This window comes from Dermacentor andersoni, chromosome 4, assembly GCF_023375885.2.
Source record: "Dermacentor andersoni chromosome 4, qqDerAnde1_hic_scaffold, whole genome shotgun sequence".
Taxonomy (NCBI): domain Eukaryota; kingdom Metazoa; phylum Arthropoda; class Arachnida; order Ixodida; family Ixodidae; genus Dermacentor; species Dermacentor andersoni.
The window spans coordinates 88172661-88195943 of record NC_092817.1 but is presented as its reverse complement, the minus strand read 5'-3'; the positions used below and the strand labels follow the sequence as shown (position 1 = coordinate 88195943).

General features: G+C 45.8%; 1 protein-coding gene and 1 long non-coding RNA gene across 3 annotated transcripts in view; one reads left to right on the top strand and one right to left on the bottom strand.

The window, feature by feature from the left end:
- LOC126536805 (cell adhesion molecule Dscam1-like) overlaps nucleotides 1-23283 on the top strand; it is a 505486-nt gene that overhangs the window by 235497 nt on the left and 246706 nt on the right. For both annotated transcript variants that reach the window (XM_055074009.1, XM_055074008.1), the window contains exon 3: nucleotides 3887-4048. In XM_055074009.1, coding sequence (XP_054929984.1) covers nucleotides 3887-4048 — 162 coding nt within the window. The remainder of the gene's footprint in view (nucleotides 1-3886; nucleotides 4049-23283) is intronic.
- LOC129386265 (uncharacterized) overlaps nucleotides 1-23283 on the bottom strand; it is a 140326-nt gene that overhangs the window by 95801 nt on the left and 21242 nt on the right. The gene's annotated exons all lie outside the window — the stretch shown is intronic.

The following is a 23283-nucleotide window of genomic DNA, read 5'->3' as shown; positions in this document are numbered from 1 at the left end:
TAAGGCATACCTTCTGTTTAATATTTGCCGATGCATAGCCATTCCTTCACTGTTCCGCGTTGCGGTTCTACTGAAAGAAAAAAAAATATACCTAAAGGGCAATCATGCTTTAGTGAATTGGTGTCTATATAAAGTGTTTGAAAGAAGGGAGGCGAATGAACGGGAACAAATAGGAAAGTAGTAATGCTGAATATTTTTGCGCAGAAGCTTGTTCACTACAGCGAAGATTAGATGTGAAAATTATCATGAAATATAGGTTACAGTGCACCAAACTCCTATGCCGCTGAAACTGCGCCACCAGTCAAAAACTACCGACGTAAAGACGCAATCATTTTCTTCCCCAGCCGAAAGCACATAGATTTTTACAGTAGCTATTCTTGACGAGATTGTTCCTGTGGCTTTTACAAATACATTCACCTTTCTCGGCTTTTTTAGATCAGTTATTACTGCAATTTTTTTTTCTCGGTACCTTACCACGTTTTTTTTGTATATTTTCTTTCTTCTTGCCACTATAGTCTCCACACAGTAAGCATAATATGTCCTAACACACGTCTCTCAAACTTTATATTTTGTTACAGCTGGAGATTTCTTTATAGCTTCCATTCTATACCTCATGCAACGCCTTTCTAACGTCATTTACTTGCCGCTAGCAGTAGCCTTCGTTTTCTTTAGCTGTAGAGCAAAGAACGATGGCAAGAATATACCTGGTATATGTTAAACAATCACTATCCTAACTGCCCCTTTGCCACATCTGTTGGTCCTGAGACGAGCGCGCGTGAGACAGCTACGCGTTTCCATCGACAATTGTCTTCGTGTGGGCAGGTCCAGTCTCAGGATTTGGAAAGGCAGACATAGCAATCCCTGGCAAGATAACTTCCAACTATGGATTTCTGTATCAAACTGAATGACCGCAGAAATTAGAGCTGGTGAGCGCTTTAGGAACAATGAAAGTAATTACAAAGACGTGTTAGAGTAGGACCTGGTTATTGACCGCCTCCGTCTGCGTGAGAAGCGCGGTCAACATTTCGAAAGCCTCTCGCTTTCTTAGACGGTCCAACCTAACTTGTTCTGTTCAGCTCCTTGGCGTTGACACAGCACTTTGTCCCGACGGATCCATGTTGGGTTGCTGCGAAACACCGCTAAACCGTCCGCTGCCCTGCCGCTTAGAAATCAGGCGCCGTATTGAAAACGTTTTTCGCTTGTAACTGCTCATTGCCATTGGCCAGCCGCGAGTTCCAGCATCAGTATTGACTAGAATTTTCTGTTACGAACAATTCAAGCGTAAGAGGTATTTATGAATACAGGCCCTGACATCGAAACAGAAACGACCTCGCGCAAGTCGAAGGTGGGGGTTGGTGCGCAGGCAGCAGGGGGACGCTTTAGGTCTTGTAGTTGAAGCTCCTCGCGGATGATGGTGCGGATAAGAGCACGTAGATCTGGAGAATGAGCAACCTGAGGATCGCTGCTGTCATGTGGAAGACGAATAGACTGCAGCTCGTCGAGGCGTTGACACGTTGAAGTGATGTCTTGGACAGAAGCCGGATTTTGCACGATTAAGGCGTTGAACGCGACAGGCCCAATGCCTTTTAAGATGTGGCGAACGCGTTCGGCTTCCGTCATGCTAGGATTCGCACGGCGGCACAGAGCCAAGACATCCTCTATGTATGAGGTGTAAGACTCTTGGGGAAGTTGGCGGCGCGTTCCCAGCTTCTGTTTGGCGACTTCTGCACGGCCAGACGAGGAAGCGAAGATTTGCCGCAGCTTCGAGGTAAACGTGGTCCAATCCGCGATGTCGGTTTCGTGGTTGAAATACCACGTCTTTGCAACACCGGTCAAGTAGAAGGCGACGTGCCTCAATTTCTGGGTGTCGTTCCACTTGTTACAAGAACTCACGCGGTCGTAGTGGTCGATCCAATCGTCTACGTCATCACCGCGGAGTCCCGCAAAGACAGGGGGATCGCGCTGAGGGCTCGTCACAGTCCAAGAGGGCGCCGCAGGTGGGGTCGTCTGTGTGGTAGGGTTTGAGGCGCCGGAAGGGCCGGGGTCGGAAGTGTCCATTGTTGTAGGGGTAGTTGGGTGCAGGCGGCGACCGGAACGGAGCTCCAGGGAGGACGGGAACGCGAGAGGACGTCGGGATCTTGACGTACCTCCACCACTTTATAATACCGAGACCGATCAAGTTGTCCAGCGCTGTTTATTCCACCAAAGGCAACGCCCCCAGCTCACGCGCGAAGAAGTCGAAGAACAGTGAAGATGATGATGGCTATGTACAAATGAAAACGACGAAGTACGTTAATAGTGCTTACAATATATATATATATATATATATATATATATACTTTCACATTGCGTTAAAATGCGGTAAGCATGTCGACAACTTTAGACCATACGTATAACTGGAAAAGGTGAATTACGAGCTTCAGCAATGACTAGAGGACTCGAGGTTGAGTAGGGGACGCCGAGACACACTCTAAATCCCCTCGCCAGTAAACGTTGAAGCCGCTCCTTGGAAGCTTGCGACAAGCCATGAAGAATAGTTGAGGAATACGCATTTTTTTCTCTTTATGAGTTCATTATGCATACTTGTAATATTGAATAGACTGTTCCCCTCCATGTCTTGCTGGCTAGACGGAAAAGTGAGTTTATAACTCTTAACTTGTTTTACCATTGCGCAAATGTGCGACATGTGCCTTGCTTCTGTCTGCGTGCACCACATCTCAACATTCTTCCCTCGTTGAGCGTCAAATATCGCCTTGGTCCTCGTAAGACCGGTGCGTCCACGTCTCATGTAGCGCGCATTCGGACGAACTGCTGTTTTCGCTTTGGCATAGCTTGTGGACGGTGTATTGCACAAGCATAAACATTGCAAGACACCAGTCGTAACCTGAGCAGGTCATAAAGGTGAACATTGTTCCAGATTACACGTTGCATAGGATGAAAACAAAGAAAATTGGACGCATATCATTTAGTTGTAAAGCGTTTAAGCAACAGCTTCACGAACGTTTTTCATTCACAAAGAATCCGAAATGTGCCTTAAGTTTAAACAAAAATCGGGAGAAGTGGGACTAAGTGCAGCCCTTAAACCCACGGATAAAGGGTTCGCACACCAAGGACTAACTGCGTGCAGTGGGGGGTCGTGTGCAAGCGTCTGATTTCAAAGGGACCAACTGGCGGAGTAACGGCATAAATCGATCACCTCCTGCCGCAGAACTATACCTGCGTATCTTTCTCTCTTTTTTTTTTTTGCGAATTTAAATTGGCCACAGAACTACAGAAGTGGCGGGACGCTCTGATAATCTCCAGCACGTGGATAGAAAATCTACAAACACTTCTAAAAACAGAATTCCCGTGCTGTTCACTTTGGCCTTGTGGGTGAGCCTATTATAGGGCGTGTATTACATTCTACTGAGGCTTCGTCATGCATCGAGGGAACGCGATGAATGTTTTGTGCACTTATGGTTTTCACGTTTCAAATCCATTTAAAAAGTTTTGCGGTAGGAGGTCGCACATGTTACTATAGCAGTGCTATAGATACGTTAGCTGCAATCAAGCGTTGCGGTGCTTCGATAGCCAGGCTTTCATTTTTGGTAGGGATGCCTCAATTTCGCAGAGCTTTTGATCTACAGATAGAGCTACAGATAGAGCTACAGATTTGACCTACAGATATTGATTCGTATGCCAGCCAATTCTAGGCGCCGCACTTTATTCAACAACTTTTTTGAAGCTGTGTTTCAGGGCTCGAAGCTCTTGTATTTTGACTTTCACTTTAGAACGTTCTATAGAAAAGCCCGCGGCATTCACCATGCAATACCGAGAGCTCTTGCCAAATAGCTGTGAGTTCGCCTAATACTAATGCATTTCTCCCTCGACCCCGTGTTCCTTGCAGTTATCCGGTCGGCGTACGAGGTGACCACGTCGGACGTGTTCGTGATCCGGGGCAACACCGCAGCGCTCCGCTGCGAAGTGCCGGCTTCGGTACGCGACTTCATTCACGTCGTCTACTGGGAGACAGATGACGGCCTGACGCTGCACAGCGGCACGCTTGAAGGTGAGTGAACTCGCTGCTTTTTTCCGACACTTTACGCGCATCTTTGCAAGCCTGTGCACTGAGCAATGAGCTAACACATTCATACGCAATAAGCTACTGCTAGATCATCTCTAACTGAAATATTCATGGAGATCATCGCTTAGTCCCCGGATATCATCTCCAAGCAAACGCTATAAGCGAGCTTGTTGTACTTGTTTCTCGGTAGGCTGCACGCACTTGTCCCCTCTCCTCCTGTTTTCCGCGAGGAGGAGGAGGAGTATTGCTTGCTGCAGGCGCACTTAGCCTCGAAAAAGTTTCCGGCAATTGCTCCGCGCAAGCGCCACGTGGTGGGTCTGAATCTATCTAGTAACGTTCCATCTGGTGACGTTCCATCTGGTAACGTTCCATCTGGTAACTTTCCGTCTGGTAACGTTTGCACCACCCGGTAACACAAGGAACTTGACACGGAGCACTAGAGGCTGCGCGTCATCCATTCCACGCGTACCCACACGCCTCGCCATTCAAACTCTCGCGAGAAAGATTGCACGAAAAATTGAATAAAGTGGTGCAGATGTTCTGAAGATAAATTAGGCGACGATGTGCTGTACAATAGCATCAGAAATAATGATGATGTACGGAATCCTCCGGAGGTTATGTAATCTGCTGAATTATTTTTGCCGTTATCAAACTGGTTACGCCCCATGATTAAACTATGCTCTCAGTAACTTTGATACATTGATGGTTTCTCCAGATGTCATTGTGAAAGGAGGTGCAAAGGCTGTAATCTTGAAGTAGATATTAAAATATGCACAACAGATCAGAGCAACATAACTATTGCTTCTTTTTGTTAGCGTTGATCAATCACTAGTACGGATGGAAGGCGTCGAGCACACCGTGTGCTCAAAAGGCGCCGTAGAAGATCTCGCGCGGTAGTGAATGATTCATAGCGGCTGATACTTGTCTACATCTCGTGATTCGACAGTGGACCATAACACCGGCGCCCGCACCACAGGTGCGGACACTTGTACTGGAGTGACCAACGGGGCAACCCGTTCGCGTTCCGCGGTGCATGACCGATGAGGTCGTCTTCGTTCTTGTGTGTTTGGTAAGCTGACAAAAACCCACATGTTCTTGTCGGGGCCTTGAAGGTACGCAATTACGCTGCAAAAATTTAATCTCTTTTTTTTTTTTCGCGTCGATGCACTTTTATTGGTATTCTACACAGCCGTGGACGTAATTCTGCCAGTGCTGCCGTTCTCATCTGCAATAAAATACAAGTGTACACCGCACCTAGCAACCGCAAGGAAGCATTGCGGTCATACAAGACTGCGTAGGAGAAACGAGGGCGTCTCTGTCCATCATGCATTAAGAGGTCTCCGCAAAACACGTTCGTGCTCTGCCCTGCGTTCTGCTTCTCAAGCTTCGGTCCACGTTCTATCGTCAGCATATGCATAGGAAACAGAAACAGGCGGAGGATAGGCCTTACACCTAAAATTGCATTCGTCAATTATTAGCGATTTCTGCATTTCTTATAAGCCGTCAAAGATGAGAAAATTGGTTCACATGTGGCTGCCTTCTTGTCAAAGAAAAAAAATGTCATCTTACGGAAACAGGAATTCTCTACGCGCTAAATGCTCACGAGGTGTATATTGAAAAGTGTTTTTGGGCAGATACATCGCACAAGAGTACACACAGGTGCCAATACGTGCAAAAAAGAAAGTCATTTTTGGCCTGTTTGGCCGCCAATAATACACGAGCTCTGCGACATACACCCGGTCGCCTATAGATATTACAAGTAGTTATCAAAATGAATTAATACCACAACAGCACCTAATTTCGTCTCGTTTATTTCCTGGCACAATGTCAGAATAAGAAAAGGGGATTGCTTTCTTTTGGAATCTCTTTTCTTTTTTACGTCACCGTCCTAGATTAAGAACACTTAAACGTGACGGGACGTAACGCCACTAAAGCATAACGTCCCTCAGCAGGAACTTTAAAAAAAATATATTGTTTACTATTATTGCACCTTTCACAACGTTAACTCCTTAATGCAGGTAGTCAAATCACAAATTCACAGGTGTCGCTGCGCTTCCTAGTGTCGTAGGAGGACTCCAAGCAGATTGACAACAGATGACGACATGGAGTTGTACTTCTGCTTCACTGACGCTGCTCGTAGCGGCGAACAACTTTTTTTTTTTAGGGCGTAGCTCTTAAGCATTCGTTTCTGCGTTGAGCGTCAGCCTCGGCGTCGGCGTAACCCGCACAACGAACAAGCGGAGCGCGGCGGAGGACGAACGACGGCGATGGCGAAGAGAGCACGAGGAGGAAAGCGGAGTGCCGCACGAGACGTGTTCCACGGCAGCGACGCGGCGCTATAGAGATAGCGCCGTAGTGGCATGCGCCCTCACCCAGTCGCCGATGACGTCATTAATAAGGCACGCGGCGAGCGCATCCACCGATACCATATGTGGATACAAAGCGCTGGTGTGGATTTCGCAGCCATTGCGCAAGCGCTACTTCGTCTGCGCCGCCGCCGCTAGAGAATGCGCTCTGCCCGAGCCACGCGCTCCCGTGTTCACGTTGTTCTTTCTGAACAATAAACGACGCAACCGGTAGAATTCAAAAGACCTGAAAAACTGCGCTCCAGTTTCACGTAGGTAGTATCGTAATCGCCGGCGATCTTTTTTTTTTTTTTTTACCCAGCCGTGAAGAAATAAACTTAGAAGCAGTGCGAGCTCTTTATATACACTCTCGTACAGGCACGTGGGCGCTCGCGCTCACATAACTTATATGTGCCGCCAGCAGCTCCTTGCGCCGAAAACAAACCAAGTGCTAATTTCAAGAGCGGTGGAAGACAACTCAGATTTGTTTTTAGCTTAGAACAAATGCAAATTTGATATAGCTTACTCATTTTGGAAAAGAGACAGTGCGTCCCCAGAAGCACTATTTAGCATATCTTTACTGGGACTACCTCCGTGCTTAATTGCCGGCTAAACGTAGCCCAAGAATGACTTTTTTTATATTTATCAGCGCCTGTGCGCACTTCTGCGCTGTATCTGCCCAGAAACATTTTTCGTGCTAAGTACACATCCTGGACACTCACCTTCTAAAAAATTTGTGCTTAAGTATGAAAGCTTCTTTCTTGTGAAAAAAATCCAAATATGGACGATCACGTTTTTTTTTTTTCATTTTGGCGGCTTATAAAAGATGGAGAATAGCTAATAATTCTAGGTTCAAGGCCGATGTCCCGTCTCCTGAGAAAAATAAGTGCTCATTTTTTATTAGAGAAACATTTTCTTGGCAACGCCTTTTATGGTGCAAACTTTGGTGCTTTATAAGAACATTCCGGTGGTGCCTAAGCCGGTAAAAAAAAATTAGGGGAGGGGGATGCTTTGTGCAATGACGTTCCGCGTTCTACGCAAGCGCTAAAATTTTTAGAAACAGATCGCTGGTGATCGAGCGCCAAGGTTGGTACAGTTGGCACGGAACGACTATTTCATTGCTGCATAGGTCAGATCTTTTATTAGTATTAATATTATCAATCGGGGAGGGATGGCAGGGAACGTCCATAGGAAATTTCGCCAAAGAAATAGAAACGTAAAATTTATGTGTCATTGTTTCATAGTACTGCGCCCTCACACAAGTACAACGCCGTGGCGTTATCACGGTAACGAAATGGAGAGCAAATTAAATGCCACACCAACAAAATCTTTTAGAAGGTCCCTATTCATCCTGTGTGCGCAGTCTTTGTCAAACGTTTGGACGACCCTCCGCGAGGGATAACAATTAAGCCAGGGCCCAGCTGTCACGGCTCTCGAAACGCGTTTCGCTCTGAAATGCTCAGGAGACTGAGGAAAGATGTACCTTTCGTTCTTTAAAGATTCGGGAAAGCTAGTTTCCGTAGGTCCCCTGGCAAGCTGCCCCGCCGTAGGTTCATTCCCACGCAAAGTTCTTCTGAAAGTTTTGAAACTGTATACGTCATGATTAGAGAGCGGTTCTCTCTAAGTTGGCGTATGAAGCAAACAAAGAATTGAAGAAAAAGAAGAGCAATCAGATCCTTAAGGCACACATTCCCAGCTAGAGGTGGGCGGCAGTCTAGGGTCACTGCCTGTTCCAGCAGGATGAGCGGCTCGTATTAACCAGCCCACGCCAGCTCCGTAAGGCATTATCATCTCGGCATGTGTGGGCATTTGGCACGTGTTCGGTGCTTGGAGGGTCTAGCGTCTTGCGCAGCGCTGATTCGTCCAGTCTGTTTCACCACACTCAAGGGCTGCCTCTCTTATTAAACATGATGCAGAAGGTGGTTAGCCCCTTGATCGAGCGTACTGCCGCATCAAGCAAGCCAACAGGTTCGCCTTAATGAATGAGGTTTTATTATTAATAGACAAGATACAGTACAAGGGAACATTATACAGGAGGAGGTCCCAAGGTCAGAGACTCTAATGGGACCTCCTGTACAGCGTATAAGTACAGATATAAACAACAGTTGCAACAAATAATGTAAAATATTGAAAAAGCAAATATAGTATTGGTTTAGGCTTGGCAGTGCTAATACAAATCAGCTGCAGACATGCTAGTAAAAAGTATAATGATTATTATTACATTCGACTAATTACAGAACTATAACGCCATTATGAATGTAAATGGATAATGAGACATAACCAAATGAACTTTTATTTGTGTCGCGTAACCAAATGTACATTTGTGAAAGAGAAAAGCAAAAAAAAAAAAGCTTAACTATGTGGTTGCAGATGATAAAATGTGGTCTTTTACTTCTCGGTTAAATCGAAATGATTTAAATGACTTTAGTAGGAGGTAGTGTGTTCCAGAAGGAAACGGACGAAAAATCGATACTCCGCTTACCATAATTTGTGGGTACCTTGGGAAGAATAAAATTATTGTTTGGTGCAAATCGCGTAAGATTCGTATTCATTAGACAAGATTGAGGCATCAGACTGTTGCGGAGAGCGTTATCTAGTTGTCGGTATAAAAACGTACCAAGACTAAAGGTAATAAGTTCGTCCACAGTAAGAATATTATGGTTATGTAATATTTATGAGAAGGAGAATAAGGGAAAGCAGGGGGGTGGTAGGCTGTGCGGAATAGCAGTCCTTTAAGCTACGTACATAAATATATGAGGTATCTGAGCAGGAACGACCGCCCATTAATCAAAATATCAATCGAGCACTAAAGATCGAAGGGCGAAGCACTCTCCTAAACAAACGCGTGTGTGTGCGCGCGCACCTCACTGCAGTAAAACTTCCCTTTCACTGTAACGCCGCCCGCTCTCTCTCCCTGATATAGATTCGGAAATGCTTAGAGCGCTTGAATATAGGCTCATCATTGTTACTCGATGCGCCTCGAGAAAACCGGTATATTGTGTTCACCTTACAATCGAACGCGGTAGCAACGGAAGTAAAGCGAAGGGCCTGCTCTCCAAAACCCAAACTTCTGTACTAATCCCTAAGTAAGCAAATAACGTGAAAATAAAATGCAGAGACCACTGTTCGCTAGTTACGGTCTGGAGGCCGTTCTCATGGCCGAGCTGGTTCGGAACACAAGCGCTTCGTTTGCAACAAAAAAAGAAACAGAGCGAGAAAAAAAAAAGAAGGCCACTCAAAGGGGACGCAGCGGCGATCGAAGAAGAAACTGGCCTGGGCTCTTAGAGTTTGTTCCGCCAAGAGGAAACCGTTTTGCCAAGTTCCAGTTCATAAAAGGACCCCAAGAAAGCAAGTGGACAAAATGGCGCACACATAAACCGGAGCTGACGCTGACCCCCCTTTCCCCTCTCTCCCTTGTTCCTTCCCCACTCCTCTATAGCATGAAGCCCGTGCGACGTCTGGTGATTTGTCTTCATATATCATCAGCGACTCTTTTGATACAATCACGCCAGTGGGGAGGGCCATAGGGCTCTCATTTCACTGTGGCTGCGCTGAGCTGTTTGCTTCATTTCTGTTGACATTGCAAAGTGTGTCCGGACTTCTTTTCCCTCTTTTCGTAATGTTTCCTTTTTTTTCTTTTTTTTTTGTGGGTCCCGCGCTAATTTTGTTTCTGTTTCTCCTCTAAGACTAATATCGCTCGCCACCAGTCTCTTCGGGCCCGCGGTAATGACGAGGGTCTTGTGACCGGCGTAGGGAGTGGTATACGAAATAACGCGCTCTGTGTAACGCAACTCCTACACGCCTGCGGTTTCTTTTCGCTAGTGCGATTCTTTCTGCATTCATAAAGACAAAAACCTTAATGCCACGCCGTAGAGCCCTTCTTATTCTCTCTTTCTCGATGCGCAACCACGAGTACTGGGACGCCCCCGTCGTAGCATTGCTCTGTAAGATTAATCGATACGCGAATTGCTAGCGCGACCCTTTTCGTACTTCTTCTTCCGGTCATATCGCGTCCCGAAATTAATAGGGGCAGAACAACGCAATGTCATCTCCCCCCTTGCGCGAGTCATTGCATTCCCTTCAAAACATTATGCCGGCATTATTATTTAGCATTTTTGTTTCCGTGGGCCTTACTCACACTTAACTTTTACGTTCGCTGTAGTATCGGTTGGTGTTTGGTTCGTTTCTTGTAAGGCATTTGTTTATGGCATATAAAAAAAGATGTAAGCACGAAATCTCCTTAATCTTGCCAAAACGCGTCCGCATAACGTCGTTTTGTATCGAACTTTTCTAACATATAAGTCAAAATTATTAATACTTGTAACCCGGTTAGTGCTCTTCTCCGAGGCCGAATTAATGTCTCATTGAGTAAGGGGAATCATAAGAATACCTCGAAAGACGAATGTAGGTGCAAGTATGTTATTCCTGTTCTATAGCTCTCGCATTCGCACACTTATTGTACTTAAGCTGCACTCACTGCAGAAAAGGTTTTGTTGCAGTCATAGAGAATAAGAAACGCAAATCACCGAAATTATAGCCGTAATTTGTATGCTTCACTACGAATACGTTTTAAATGCAGCGTTTTCATCTCAAGAACTTCTAGATTCAACGTTACTCTAGAAACATAAACAAGTTCTGAATGAACAAAAGTTTGTTATTTTGTTGTCTATTTATTTATTTACATATACTGCAGCCCAATATAGGCCTATAGCAAGAGTGGGAACATTATACATTACTACAAATTACACATTAAGAACGCACATAAACATAAAAAGATGAATGATCAAAAAGCAGCGTTTTACATGTCAGCGAAGTACTTACCAGCGGTAGCTATGAAATCTTTTAGTGATAGTGAATGAATGTTACCGGGTAGAGAATTCCAAAGCTCTATTGTGCATGGAAAAAAACTGTACTTGAATGTGTTCGTGCGGGCATAAATAGGTGCTTTGTTCAAGGCGTGGGAGCTACGGGTACAACTTGCGTTAATAAATGTGATATGGTTACAATCAGAAAAACCAGAGGTGGAGTTATTAATTGCATATAAAAGTTTTAGGGCTTCAATGTGATAACGTGAAAGTAATGGCTCAATGTTCAAAGATTGTTGAGCCTGATTTGGTGAGAAAGGGCGACTGTAATTTTCGCAAATGAAATGGATAGATTTTCGTTGAATGTTATTGAGCGAGCTTATTTCACATTGTTTGTAGGGGAACGAAGCGACAGATGCATATTCTAGAACAGGGCGAATCAGCGTTTTATATAATAGCAGTTTAGTGTCGCGGAGGGTCTTAGCTAATGTGCGGCGCAAATAACCTCATTTTTTTTTAGGGCTTTCCCGTTTACATATGCAATGTGTTTAGACCATGAAAGATGTTCGGTTAGAGTGACACCTAAGTATTTATATTGAGATACACTTTTAAGTTGGATGCCATCCAGAGAATAATCGAACAAGAGGGGGCTCTGTTTATTGGAAAACGACATCACGACTGTTTTACTACAATTAATGTTCATTTGCCACGTTTTGCACCAAGCGGAGAAATGCATAAGGGATTGGGCAAGAAGGTGGTGGTCATCAATGGAGTTAATGGATTCGTATAATACGCATGCAGTCATTTGCATGAAGTCTGATTTTAGTTCATGAGGCGCTACGAGGTAAGTCCTTGATGTATATTAGAAATAATAAATGGCCTAAAATGAATTCCTGAGGAACGCCTGACGTAACGTCGACAAGAGTTGATGAGTCCACTCAGTTAAAGGAAACAAATTGTGAACGACAACGAAGAAAACTGCCCATCCAAGAAACAAGACAGGGATTATTGAATATGGCATCTTCCACCTGTGGATGTTGATGAAGTTATAATCAAGGTGTGTGTAAATACTGTCACAGCCTCACTTCGATAACGTTTCATGTGATTAAGGGCATAGCATTTACTTGCAGAGTGTCTCTCAATCTTAGTTATCACTGCACATCAGTCGCTAATACGTTCACTTCTTATGAATATATGTTCAAGCGCTAACGCGCTATGCAAACGTTTGGTTCTTTCTTCGGCTCATTGTTCATCGCAGCTTACTCGGAGACGATGAGGATAGCAATAGGGGCTTCTTGGTACAGCATATCTTATTTTGTTATTGCGCAAGCTTGACAAAGACAACAGAAGGCACATCTGACACACACAGCGCTATGTGTGTCAGATGTGCTTTGTGTTGTCCGTGTCAAGCTTGCGCTATAACAAAATAAGTTACTCGAAGAAACAACGTTTACTCGGACTTCGCACTTTCTTAAGAAGCGTATAGATAACCAAAATAGAGAACGCCCTTCATCGTGGCGCAAAACGAAAGGTGGCCTACAAATTCACAAAAGGAGAACTATGGGTATAAGATCCCATGCGAAGCAATCGAAGGTATAGTTCGAATGCGCGGTAGATAAGATTGTAGCATTTGGGGGAACTAGCTTCTTTTTCGTCTTGGAACTCCGGATTTCTCGTTGTCCTAAATAGTCTGTTACCGTTCTTATTTGAGGCCATGTCCTCCATTCGCTCTTACACCTATATCCACGTGACATCGGGTGCAACGCTCTTTCGTCAGCGTTTGCTTAACGTGAATTTCGGAACCAGTGCCAAAATAAAATCAATCCCAGTTTCAAATAACATCACAGGTTGCCTACACATAGTAGATAGTAGCGTGCTCCTAGGACCCCTTCATTTCTAGACGGGATCGTTGGGTCCCGAATCTCCGGATACGACACCTAGCATAATTCAATTCGTTTACTCTTAAGCAAAACATCTGTACTTAAGAAGTTTGTTCTTGTTTTTTTTTTTTCCTCCCACAACTATTTCGCTGTTTGCTCGTGGTATAGCTAATATAGCCAGCGGCAAATATAGAAGGAGAAAGAAAGCTCCTTGAGATGAAATTGATTGCGTCGTGTTGTTGTTGTTGTTTATTTCCCTGACACTAAATACGCGAAACACACGATGCCCGTATAAACAAGAATTCAACTCGCAGGGAGCTCAGAAGCAGGGCAAAACCTCAAGAGGCGCAACGCCGGAATCAAGGAGCCAACGAAGGGAGTGAAGCGGGACTCGGGGGCGAAGGGGGTAGAGGACCGGGGGCGGAAATCGTTTTTATGCGCCGCCTAATTAACCCGGGCTTGTTTACTTCATCACCTTTCCGGCTCCGAAAGCAGCCCAGGGTTAGCGTACACCGCGACTGCAGGAGCGCAGACCGCTTACTCAGCAAGGGCCGCGTGTACGGGACCGAACGCTGCTGCGCGCTGCGCGGTGGCAGCGGGGGTCATTTATAGGGCGAGCAACAAGATTGCTACAGGCCACCGAAAATACTCCAGCCGGGGCAACGGAGCAGTAGCTCCTTCCTCGACGCAGGCGTGTAGCGCCTGATAAGCCATTAGGCCCCGGTCACATAAAAGGCTTCGCCGTTAGGCAGCGGCTATGCCCGCCCGCCATCACGGCGGGAGCAGATGCTGCTGCGGGTGCAGAGTACGTCGCCGAACTGCGACGCCCCCTATAGCTGCCTCTTCGTCTTAAAGTGCCTCCTTCCTGCGAGTTCGCTAAGCCAAGAGTAATTACCCCGGGCACCCTGAAATACATAGGTAGACGCAGCTCAAGTCCGCGGTTTTACGCATGTCTTTTTTTTTTTTTTTTGTAGGTTCTTCGTTCGATGCAGCATTCAGAACGCATCACTCTTAAGGACAAATCTGACGGAACGAAGCAATGCTAATCAGCAAAAATGAGAACGCAATGGCTCTCGGTGTGCTATTTCTTTCTATTTCTGTCCTTCTTTATTTTTTTCTTCTTTTTTTCCTTCTTTTTATCTTGCAATTGTAAAGGTTATGTTGAAAGGCAAACCTACCACTTTGGCTCAGTGCCTACGGTAGTCTTTCGCGAAGCGCGAAGAATATGACGCCATGATACATAAGTAAACAACAGACCTCCGGCCAACTTCTCATGCCTGAAGCTTATTTTCTTTCTCTTTCTTTTCTTTACTGTGGGAGAGGGGCGAAGGCACAAATTCCACAGACTTTTACAAAAATGACTAATGCGAGGCCGATAACGGTCTTCTTTCTTTTCCTTTTTTTCTGTTTTCACGCTAGAAGCATTTCCCAATCGGTACCTAGCGTAATGACAAGCGATACTGCTCAGTAGGTACACAAAAATTTTAGTCGCAAGAACAGAAAGCCCTCACTAAAGACAAGAAGTTACAAAACGCGTATTTTTTTTTTTTAGAAGCAAGTAAAAAAGGACAAAGAAACGCAACAGTACGCCTCGCGGCGCAAGTTATTGTCGGAGGCGGTTTGCTTCGGGCGAAGTGTTGCTTTACGCCAATGATATGCGCAGGGTACGCGCCGACTCAACGAAGAGAATCGGAACCGGCCCGCTCCCGCGAGAAATTTCGCGCTCGCAAGCAATGTTTGCGTATTGGCGAGGCCCATAGATTGATTCCCATCGCGGAAGCGGTGACCTCGCGCCGTATCTGGTGTCGGTAATTAGCGAAGGCGATTTCCGGACTCACGCGTTCGATCGTTATGGTGAAATCAGTTCTCCTAAACTGTGCGAGATATACAGATTTGTTGAACGACGTGGTCTCCCGGGGGCGTTGTAGTGGTGCGAAAAAGAAAAGGTCGAAGGAGCAGAAACAAATTCACAGTTTTTGAACTACGCAAGGTCCCCATTGTGTACAGAAGATCACGAGCTACCTACAACGTCGCGAGAGAGAGAGAGAGGAAGAGAAATGAATCCGTGGTACGACATACCCAGTTTGCTATGTGCGTTCACGCACAGGTGAGAATCGCCGTCTTGGTGCTCCATGAAATATAGTTCCGAGCAAATTTGACCTGCTCTAAAATTGGTTGGTGCAGGTTGATGTACTGTGCACATGCGCTACTCAGTTTTTATCGGTAGCAGCATTAGATTAAGCCGTCGAGTTGAAAAAGAGGTGCACAGGGTGGTAATAATCGCGGCACATTGAAATCCGTTACGTGCATCAGATGAGGGCCACCTTTGATGTCGATGCATTTCGAGGCCTAAGTCGGGGACCGACACCTCATATGGTGTGCTGCTGGTCTAAGAATTATAATAATAGAACTATATTAAGAACTGTCCTAAGTATTGTTTATGTGTTAGTCTAAACTTCCCTGTTAATGGGTGCGCATCACCACTCGCTGGCTTCATTTGCGCAGCCGTACTATGTGCGCGGAAGTGATACTGTACAATGTGAATTAACCAATTTTGTTAGATATATAATGGCTCAATATAGTTTCTCCTGCAAATAATTATCTCTAATGAGCAAGTAGCGCGTTGCTGAGGCCTCATTTATCAACGCTCAATTTCTATAAAATAGCTAATACTGGCTTATATGATAAAAAAAAGCAACCTCGCTAAGGTCACGTGGTACGCGTGGCAATGTGTTAGGAGAAGGCTTGTCCGTCAGCACTCACGTGGGCACTTTGTACGTGATCGAACCGACCCGCCCCGGTATCTTAGTCGCTATACGGCGTCGCATGTCTGACCTCTTGGTCATGGGTTCGACCCCTGCCGCGCCGGTCGCAGTTTCATGCAGGGCGAAATGCAAACGTGTTCGTGTGCTTAAATTTAGCTGCACGTTAGAGAACTTCAGGTCGTCAAGGTTAATCCGGAGTCTCCCACTACGGCGTGCCTCATAATCATGTTGCGGTCTTGGAACGTAATACCCTAAAAAAAAAGAGAAACAAAAGGGCAATGAAACCGAGCCATAAAAATTACGCAATATCTTTGGCTATATTGCCTGCGTTTCGCCGTCTCAAACGGCGAAAAAACAAAGATGCTTATTTTAACGATAAGCTCAATATCGCCTAAAACAAAGCTCATTTCCTTCTCAATTATTCTCCCATATATTCCTTAGCTGACTAAGGTCGTGTACGTAAAATTGTTCATCTAGGCTGTTCGACGGCACTAATCTGGCATGATTGATACTACAATAAATCTTGAAGTTTATTTAATGAGAACGGCCATAATTGTTCAGGTGGTCGTGCCGGAACTTCGGAACCCCTAATTACAAAAAAAATCCTTGTTGCGCCAGAACTGCTCGTAAGATGAGACAACAGCTAATCATGATGTTAGCCATTATAGCGAGGACGGCCGGCTAATTAACATACAGTTACTAACGATAAGCCTTGCGAATTAAGCCCCCGTTTTCTTTCTTTACCATCCATGGGCCAGCATGTTGACCAAAGAAAAGTCAGTGTACCTTTTGCTATATTCTACAACCGCATAATAGTTCATATATTGAATGTCTTCGGTAGCTCTCGCCAAAGGATTCGTTTTCTTCCTTCTTCGTCATATATGTAGTTGACGTTAAGCAATAACCAGCCACTAATAAAGGCAATCCGCTATACAAAGCAATTCCCCAGTGCATGGGACCTATTCATTGACCGCGGACGGTAGATAATTAAAGAATGCTTCGAATTTTCGTTTATAAAGAAGATCGCTATTGTGTTTCAGTGAAATGAAAAATAAAAGGGGGTAAGGTAATGAAAAGCAGGCCGTCCGTAATTAGTCATTATGCACCGCACTATTAGTGCAGAAAAAGAATGCAAGGACAGTGGGGTGCTCAGCGTTCGTCTCGTCATTGTATAGGAGTTAACAACACATGGCGCGAATAGAGAAATAGCCCGGGCTCCCACCAACCTTATTTATCCTTACAGTCCTTTGAAGAACGTACTTTTTTTTAAAAGTGATAGCTGTAGAGGTTTGTACGACGGCATGATTACTGAGCTGGTAGTGAAATAAAAATGAAATACACATGAAAACGATGAAAAATAAAACACAGGGCATGCCACTGACACACAAACTTACAAAGCAGAACAAGTTGCACAACACCGCATGTTCTACATCGCGTTGAGTCCCACTGCGGACATCTAAAGCACTAAGATAGGTATCCCAGAAAGATTTAAATAACTTACAGCTGTGAAAGGTTTATCAACGCGAGGGAGGGAGCGTATATATTCTCCTAGACAGTGATCCACAGGTGTTCTCAATATTAATATTTTCACTACCCACCAACATTACAAAGAACGCCTTGCCTCACGTTGTCGGCTGCCCACGCTCTGGAACGCAACAATATCCCGAATTTCTGAGTGCCGCACCTTACCATGAACATTCTAGCCCCTATACACGTATGACGACGAAGCGAAAATGCGATGGATTGACGTTCGCTCGTCGCGTCGAGCTCGCATACATCCGCAGGCTCGTAACAAATACATGTTCCCGATACAGCAGAAACAAAGTAAGTGGACATAAACAGTACACACTGGCGGTGTGCGAGCACGGCCTCGCTGCGGGAGTTGGGCCTTGCGGAACGCTCAGCATTCGCTGCCGCATCTTTTTTGTTGTTGTTGTTGCTGCTGTCCTTGTTCTCCCTCGAGGCCTTGTACACGTGGACGCATGCATACATTCAACCACACGCGGCTATTTGCCGCGAAAAAGAGAGAAGTGGAGGAGGAGGCAGAGAGTGCGGTGGCGACGGTAGCCCGGTTGCCGCATTCCCAGCCATGTGTCCGAAACGCGGCGGCCTCTTACGCGCCTTATGTAAGACGAAGAAAGAGGCCCCGAGGCGGGCTCTCGTAGCAGCGGATCGCCTTCCGCACGCGGTCCACTGGTAGGCACGCGTATATGCGTATATGCATGCGACTCGGCGTGAAACAAGAGAGGCATGGCCCGAAGCGAGCACAAAAGGACCGTGGGTGGAGAAGCAATCCGAGAGGGAAAGAAAAGCGAGCTGCCGCTCCACTGACGGATGGCATTGTTTGAGCTCTATCCCCGGCTCGGCGCGTTCCTTTGTCGACGCGTTCTCTTCTGAGCGGCCAAGAAAGGAGCTCCCAGCAGCAGCAGCAGCAGCAGTAACGGACAGCGAACAGTGACTGAGAAAGAAAAGCAGGAGGGCGGGGGAGGTTGCAACTGGCGGCGAACCTTGGAGACATGTCCACTGTGCCTGCGGAATTGGCCGGCCGTGCGGAACGGGAATCCGAGCGTGCACCATGGATATAAGGAAGAGGAAGGCGGGGAGAGGAACTAGGGAAACAGGGAGGCAAGCAGGGAATAGCGAAGAGAGTTGGGCCGAAAGTTTGGGGAAAGAGAGAGTGCGTGTACCAGAGGGCCGGGAGGGCTGACTCCTTCGCTGTTTGCTCATATGGCTGCGTCCGATTTCTCAGCCGGACGCGGCGCGGTGCTGCGGCGTCGTCTTGCGCTGGATATCCCGTCAGGCCTCGCCTCCTATACTTCTTCCACGTCTTGCCGCTGCTGTCTCTGTTTTTTTTTTTTTCCCCATCTGTGCTTCTGCTCCGTCCAGATTCTTACACGCTACCCCCCTCCCCCCTCCCCCTTCCAACCAGACTTCTCGGTCTCGTAGCGCTATTCGACTCTGTTTTTGCTGAACCTCAAAAGCAACTCCCCCCCCCTCCCCCTTTCTCAACCTCTTTCGCCCGCTCTCTTTCCTTGCGTTTGCTTGCCCGCTGTCTAGGCTACTGTCTCGTAGCGCCAGGCTAACCGTGATTGCGAGCGAAACTCTCGGTGCCGAGCACGTCGACGGCGACATTCTCGGCTATATACGTCGCAAGAAGTTTTCTTTCTTCATAAAGGGCTATGTCTTTTATAGCCCGAAAGGGCAATAGGAAAGGCGACTCCACCTCGACGAAATACGAAGGATTTCGTTGCTGCTATTAACTGAGTCTCGCTGCTCGGAGAGGATAAATGTCATCGCGGAGTCCTTTGCGCAATTGCCCAGAATGAAGTGAAACAAACGCGGTACCAGCGTGGCCGCGCGCGCTTCATATGTCGCCCCCATCCGTCTGGGAATTACGGGAAGAGATTGTCGCGCAGGTCGACAGTTTGCTGCTGCATCTTTCTTCATTTCTCTTTCTTTCTTTTCTTTTTTTAATCTTACTATAACTCGTTGCTGGGTCTTATGCCCTCGAAGAATTCTTGATGCTGTTCGCGCTGTGGTGACACTCCGGCAGCGCGGCGTTTGATCAAATCCAGATTAGTTTCCGTGAAACCTGGCGCAATAAGGCTCCCTGTAAGCCAGCTCCCAGCATAACGTTCCTCGGAGCTGAGCTCAATTTTGCCCGCGCTAACTCGTGTTGGTAGACGTCAAATCAGTCGGAAATTGTTAGCGTTTGCAACATCCAACCAGGGGAGAAGCAGGGGCTTCAGTAGTACCCTCATAGAAAGAGCAACGGTGGGATCCGCGCCACTGGGAACATTGCTTCATCATCTAGGAAAGTGGACGTGGGTTCATTACAGCCACGACAGATGTCTCCACTTACGGAGTACTTCTTGGCAGTGGCTCAGGAAGCTCAGCTCTGTAAGGGGAAAGGCATATATACGTCTCGCAAAGAACCGGCGATCATGTGCATCGCGTTTCACGTCGCCATTTACCGCAAGGACGGAATTTGCCTTAAACACAATGCCCACTCCGTTGTTTCGGCAGTCATTTCGTAACTTTGTGGTCAACATGATTCCTCTCTGTTGAGGCCACCGTCTTCCAGTAAGGAAAAACTTCATCACAGGCTTTAATAACTCTCAGTGACATTCTGCGCTTTAGAAGAGCAAAAGCTATTCACAGCAAACATTTTGCTCGTGCTGTGTACAGCTCCATCTAGGCATATTTTTTTATGTCTTTCTTGCTAGAGCAGTTAGAGCTGAAAGGCTTGTGTCGCACAGTTGGGCAAACGTTGCAAGCAGAATAAATCTTATAAATCTGGAGAGCTGAGCACGAGGTTGCGGGATCGAATCCCGGCCACGGCGGCCGCATTTCGATGGGGGCGAATGCGAAAACACCTGTGTGCTTAGATTTAGGTGCACTTTAAAGAACCCCAGGTGGTCGAAATTTCCAGAGTCCTCCACTACGGCGTGCCTCATAATCAGAAAGTGGTTTTAGCACGTAAAATCCCATAATTTAATTTTTTTAATAAATCTGGAGAGCCTTTCAGAAAACGCCCGCACCTTTTACTGTGTCGGCAGTTAACGGTCCCCTCACACATAATCCGCTGCTGACGCGCTGATGCTTATCGTGATGAGAATGTTGAACAGATTCTGTACCTGTAGTGGGCGCAGGTTATGAATCAGGATCCGAATTCACAAAGCTTCGCCTTCGCAGATAATAAGACCCGTATCAAGACTGGTTTAAATTTTCTCTTACGAAAAAGCCTGGCGTTAGAGATTTTTGTAAGTGTGGTACGCGTTTTCCAAAACCTAATTTACGTAAGAGCATTTAGTTTCAAGACGGAACAGTTTCGAATAGGGGCCCAGTTGTCTAAGATCGTCGTCAGAATTTTCAGCTGTACTTTCGCATCTCTAGTGTCTCATACGATTAATCATACGATTAAATGCCTCTTTGCGTTCTCCTGGCTTTTGCAGAAAAAACTAGCGCATATTTACGTTTCCTCGAGCTTTCCGCATCTGCTTGGCTTCATTTGACTCGGCCACACTGCCTTGTTTTTTATATTCCACTCTCACGTGATGTTGCAATCAGGCGAATACTTTTATGTGAAGGCGTGTAGCGGGCGGACACTGAACACTCAAATACACGCGAAGACATTGAAGTGCCTAGCCATAGAAAAATACTCTCTTGTTATACATTTTCAATACGCATGTAAAGAGCTCCGAGCATTATAGCGAATAACTTACAAAAAAAAAATTGCGTATCTTAAGAAGAGGCATACCACAAAACAAGGTAAAACAAAAGCCAAATTGTGCTATTTAATACCTGGTGGTGAGGGCTTCACGTACAAAAAAAAAGAATACTTTAACATCTCGCCGTACGATACGGGAATCGGTTACCACTAATCCTCTTGGGCTTCAGAGCGCAATTAAGTTTCTCGATGATTTTTTATGAAAGCTCTTGCTTCACGAGCAGAGAGGTCTTGCGAGTACAAAAGAATAAAGGTCTCTTCAAAAAGAAGATGAACCATTAGATTTCCCTCTGACCCGTGCGCAATTTTCGTGCTCTATGATATTTTCTTTTTCTTTTCTTATTTCACCGCGACGGAATAATATCATTATAAATATTGTAAAATGGTGCCCTTAATCACGACGCAGTGAACTCACATATTAAAGTAAAGTAAAACTAGATGCGAAACCACTAGGTAATTCTGGGTCGATTCAGACAAGATGACAGGTTGTAGCTTTCATTCTTTGAAAGAGAAAAAGAAATTGAAGAACGCGAGCTGATGAGATTAAAGGAGGAGATGCGGCCATAAATATCTTATTACGCGGCGAAACATTTATCCGCGAGCCAAATGAAATTGTTCCATAATCTGCCTTTCTGCGAAACTTCAATCAATATTTTAATCCGTTACTCCATACTGCAACAACGGTAGAGCAAGCGTTAATTATGAGTTTGCTCTTGCACAGACGCAGCCGAACTTTTCTATACACGTGAAGCAAAAGATATACTAATAAATAAAAGGAGACGATATGCGGCGTTGGAATTTTCTTCTTTTTACCACGAATGTCACCAATGAGAGGTGCCTAATCGAGCATCTCTCTCTCTCTCTCTCTCTCTCTCTCTCTCTCTCTCTCTCTCTCTCTCTCTCTCTCTAATGTCATCAGAGAGCGGATTTCGGGCTGTTTATTATATGCTTGATGTTGCCTGACGTTGCAGAGTTTATATTCCGTTTCGTCATAACTTCGCTGAAGTTCCGGCTGAAATATATATTCGGCACTTATTTAAGCCCTAATAAAGGCGCGGTGTACCTGTGTGCCGTGAGACTGACGCGCATAGGTCGACTGTGTACTGGAAATGGGCCTGGAACTTACATTTCTTGTGGTAGCCAGTTCAGGCTTGTCAGCATCGTTCTTAACATTAGGGAACCTTAGAAATGGGAGACTCGAGGATACGGACCGGACGTAGAAAATAGTGTAATGCGACTACATCCACGCGGAGCTCGAGTTCGACGCACGCGCGGCACCGTTGGCGCACTTCTTGCTACCCGAAGTTGCTTGCGTGCGCAACTTCTGAAAATACCAATTTACGCAATGTTGACCGCCTTCTTTCTTTTTTTTTATAGCGTGGAAAATGGAAAAAATCACGTTGTAACTCTGATTCAAATTGGAAATCCTCTCTGGCTAACGCGGCTACTCTCTGCTGCTTTCGCACATTCTCTGCCTCCCCCCTCCCCCCGCAACCCTCCCCCTGCTTTTGTTTCGTTAGTCAAAATGACTGCTTGCGGGTGTGCCTCAGCTGCTTTCATGCGACAGACTCCGTTTTATTTTTATTTTCTCATTTTTTTTTCGGAACGAGAAACGTTCGAACCCCGGTCGAGGTTGAGAACCGTATGTACGCACAATGCTATGCTAAAGCGTCACAATACGCTTTTTTGAAGAAAACTTTACCTTTCTGACCTTTTTTTTTTCAATGTTATAGTGAGTGTTCTCTTATATTGCGCAGGTGTATCAGCGTTCTGTCTTTCTTCTATCTTACCTGTGCGCTCAGGCTCAAACGATTGTGAAGGGCAACCGACGACATGTGACCTACGTTACCATGCATACCTGTCCTATTTTTTCTCTTGCTTTGCTATGAAAAGATCACTATTCAGTGGAACGTTGCGTTACGTAATAAATTTAAATCTTTGGTTGGTGCCTGCTACTCCTTGTTACGAAGCCCACAAAAAAAGAAAGAAACGAAAGCTGAGAAAACCATGAAAGCCCTGAAAAGAGTATGATTGCGAACATGCATGCAAATTTCCGCAAACGAGGGAAAGTCACAGCGCACAGCATTTGTACCCTCGGGTACTATCAAAGCTCATCGTTTTAATATGCCCCTGACACGAGTGGTATATTACAAGCCAGTTCTAGCGAAGTCATCTAAACGACTAGTCCGTGTCGT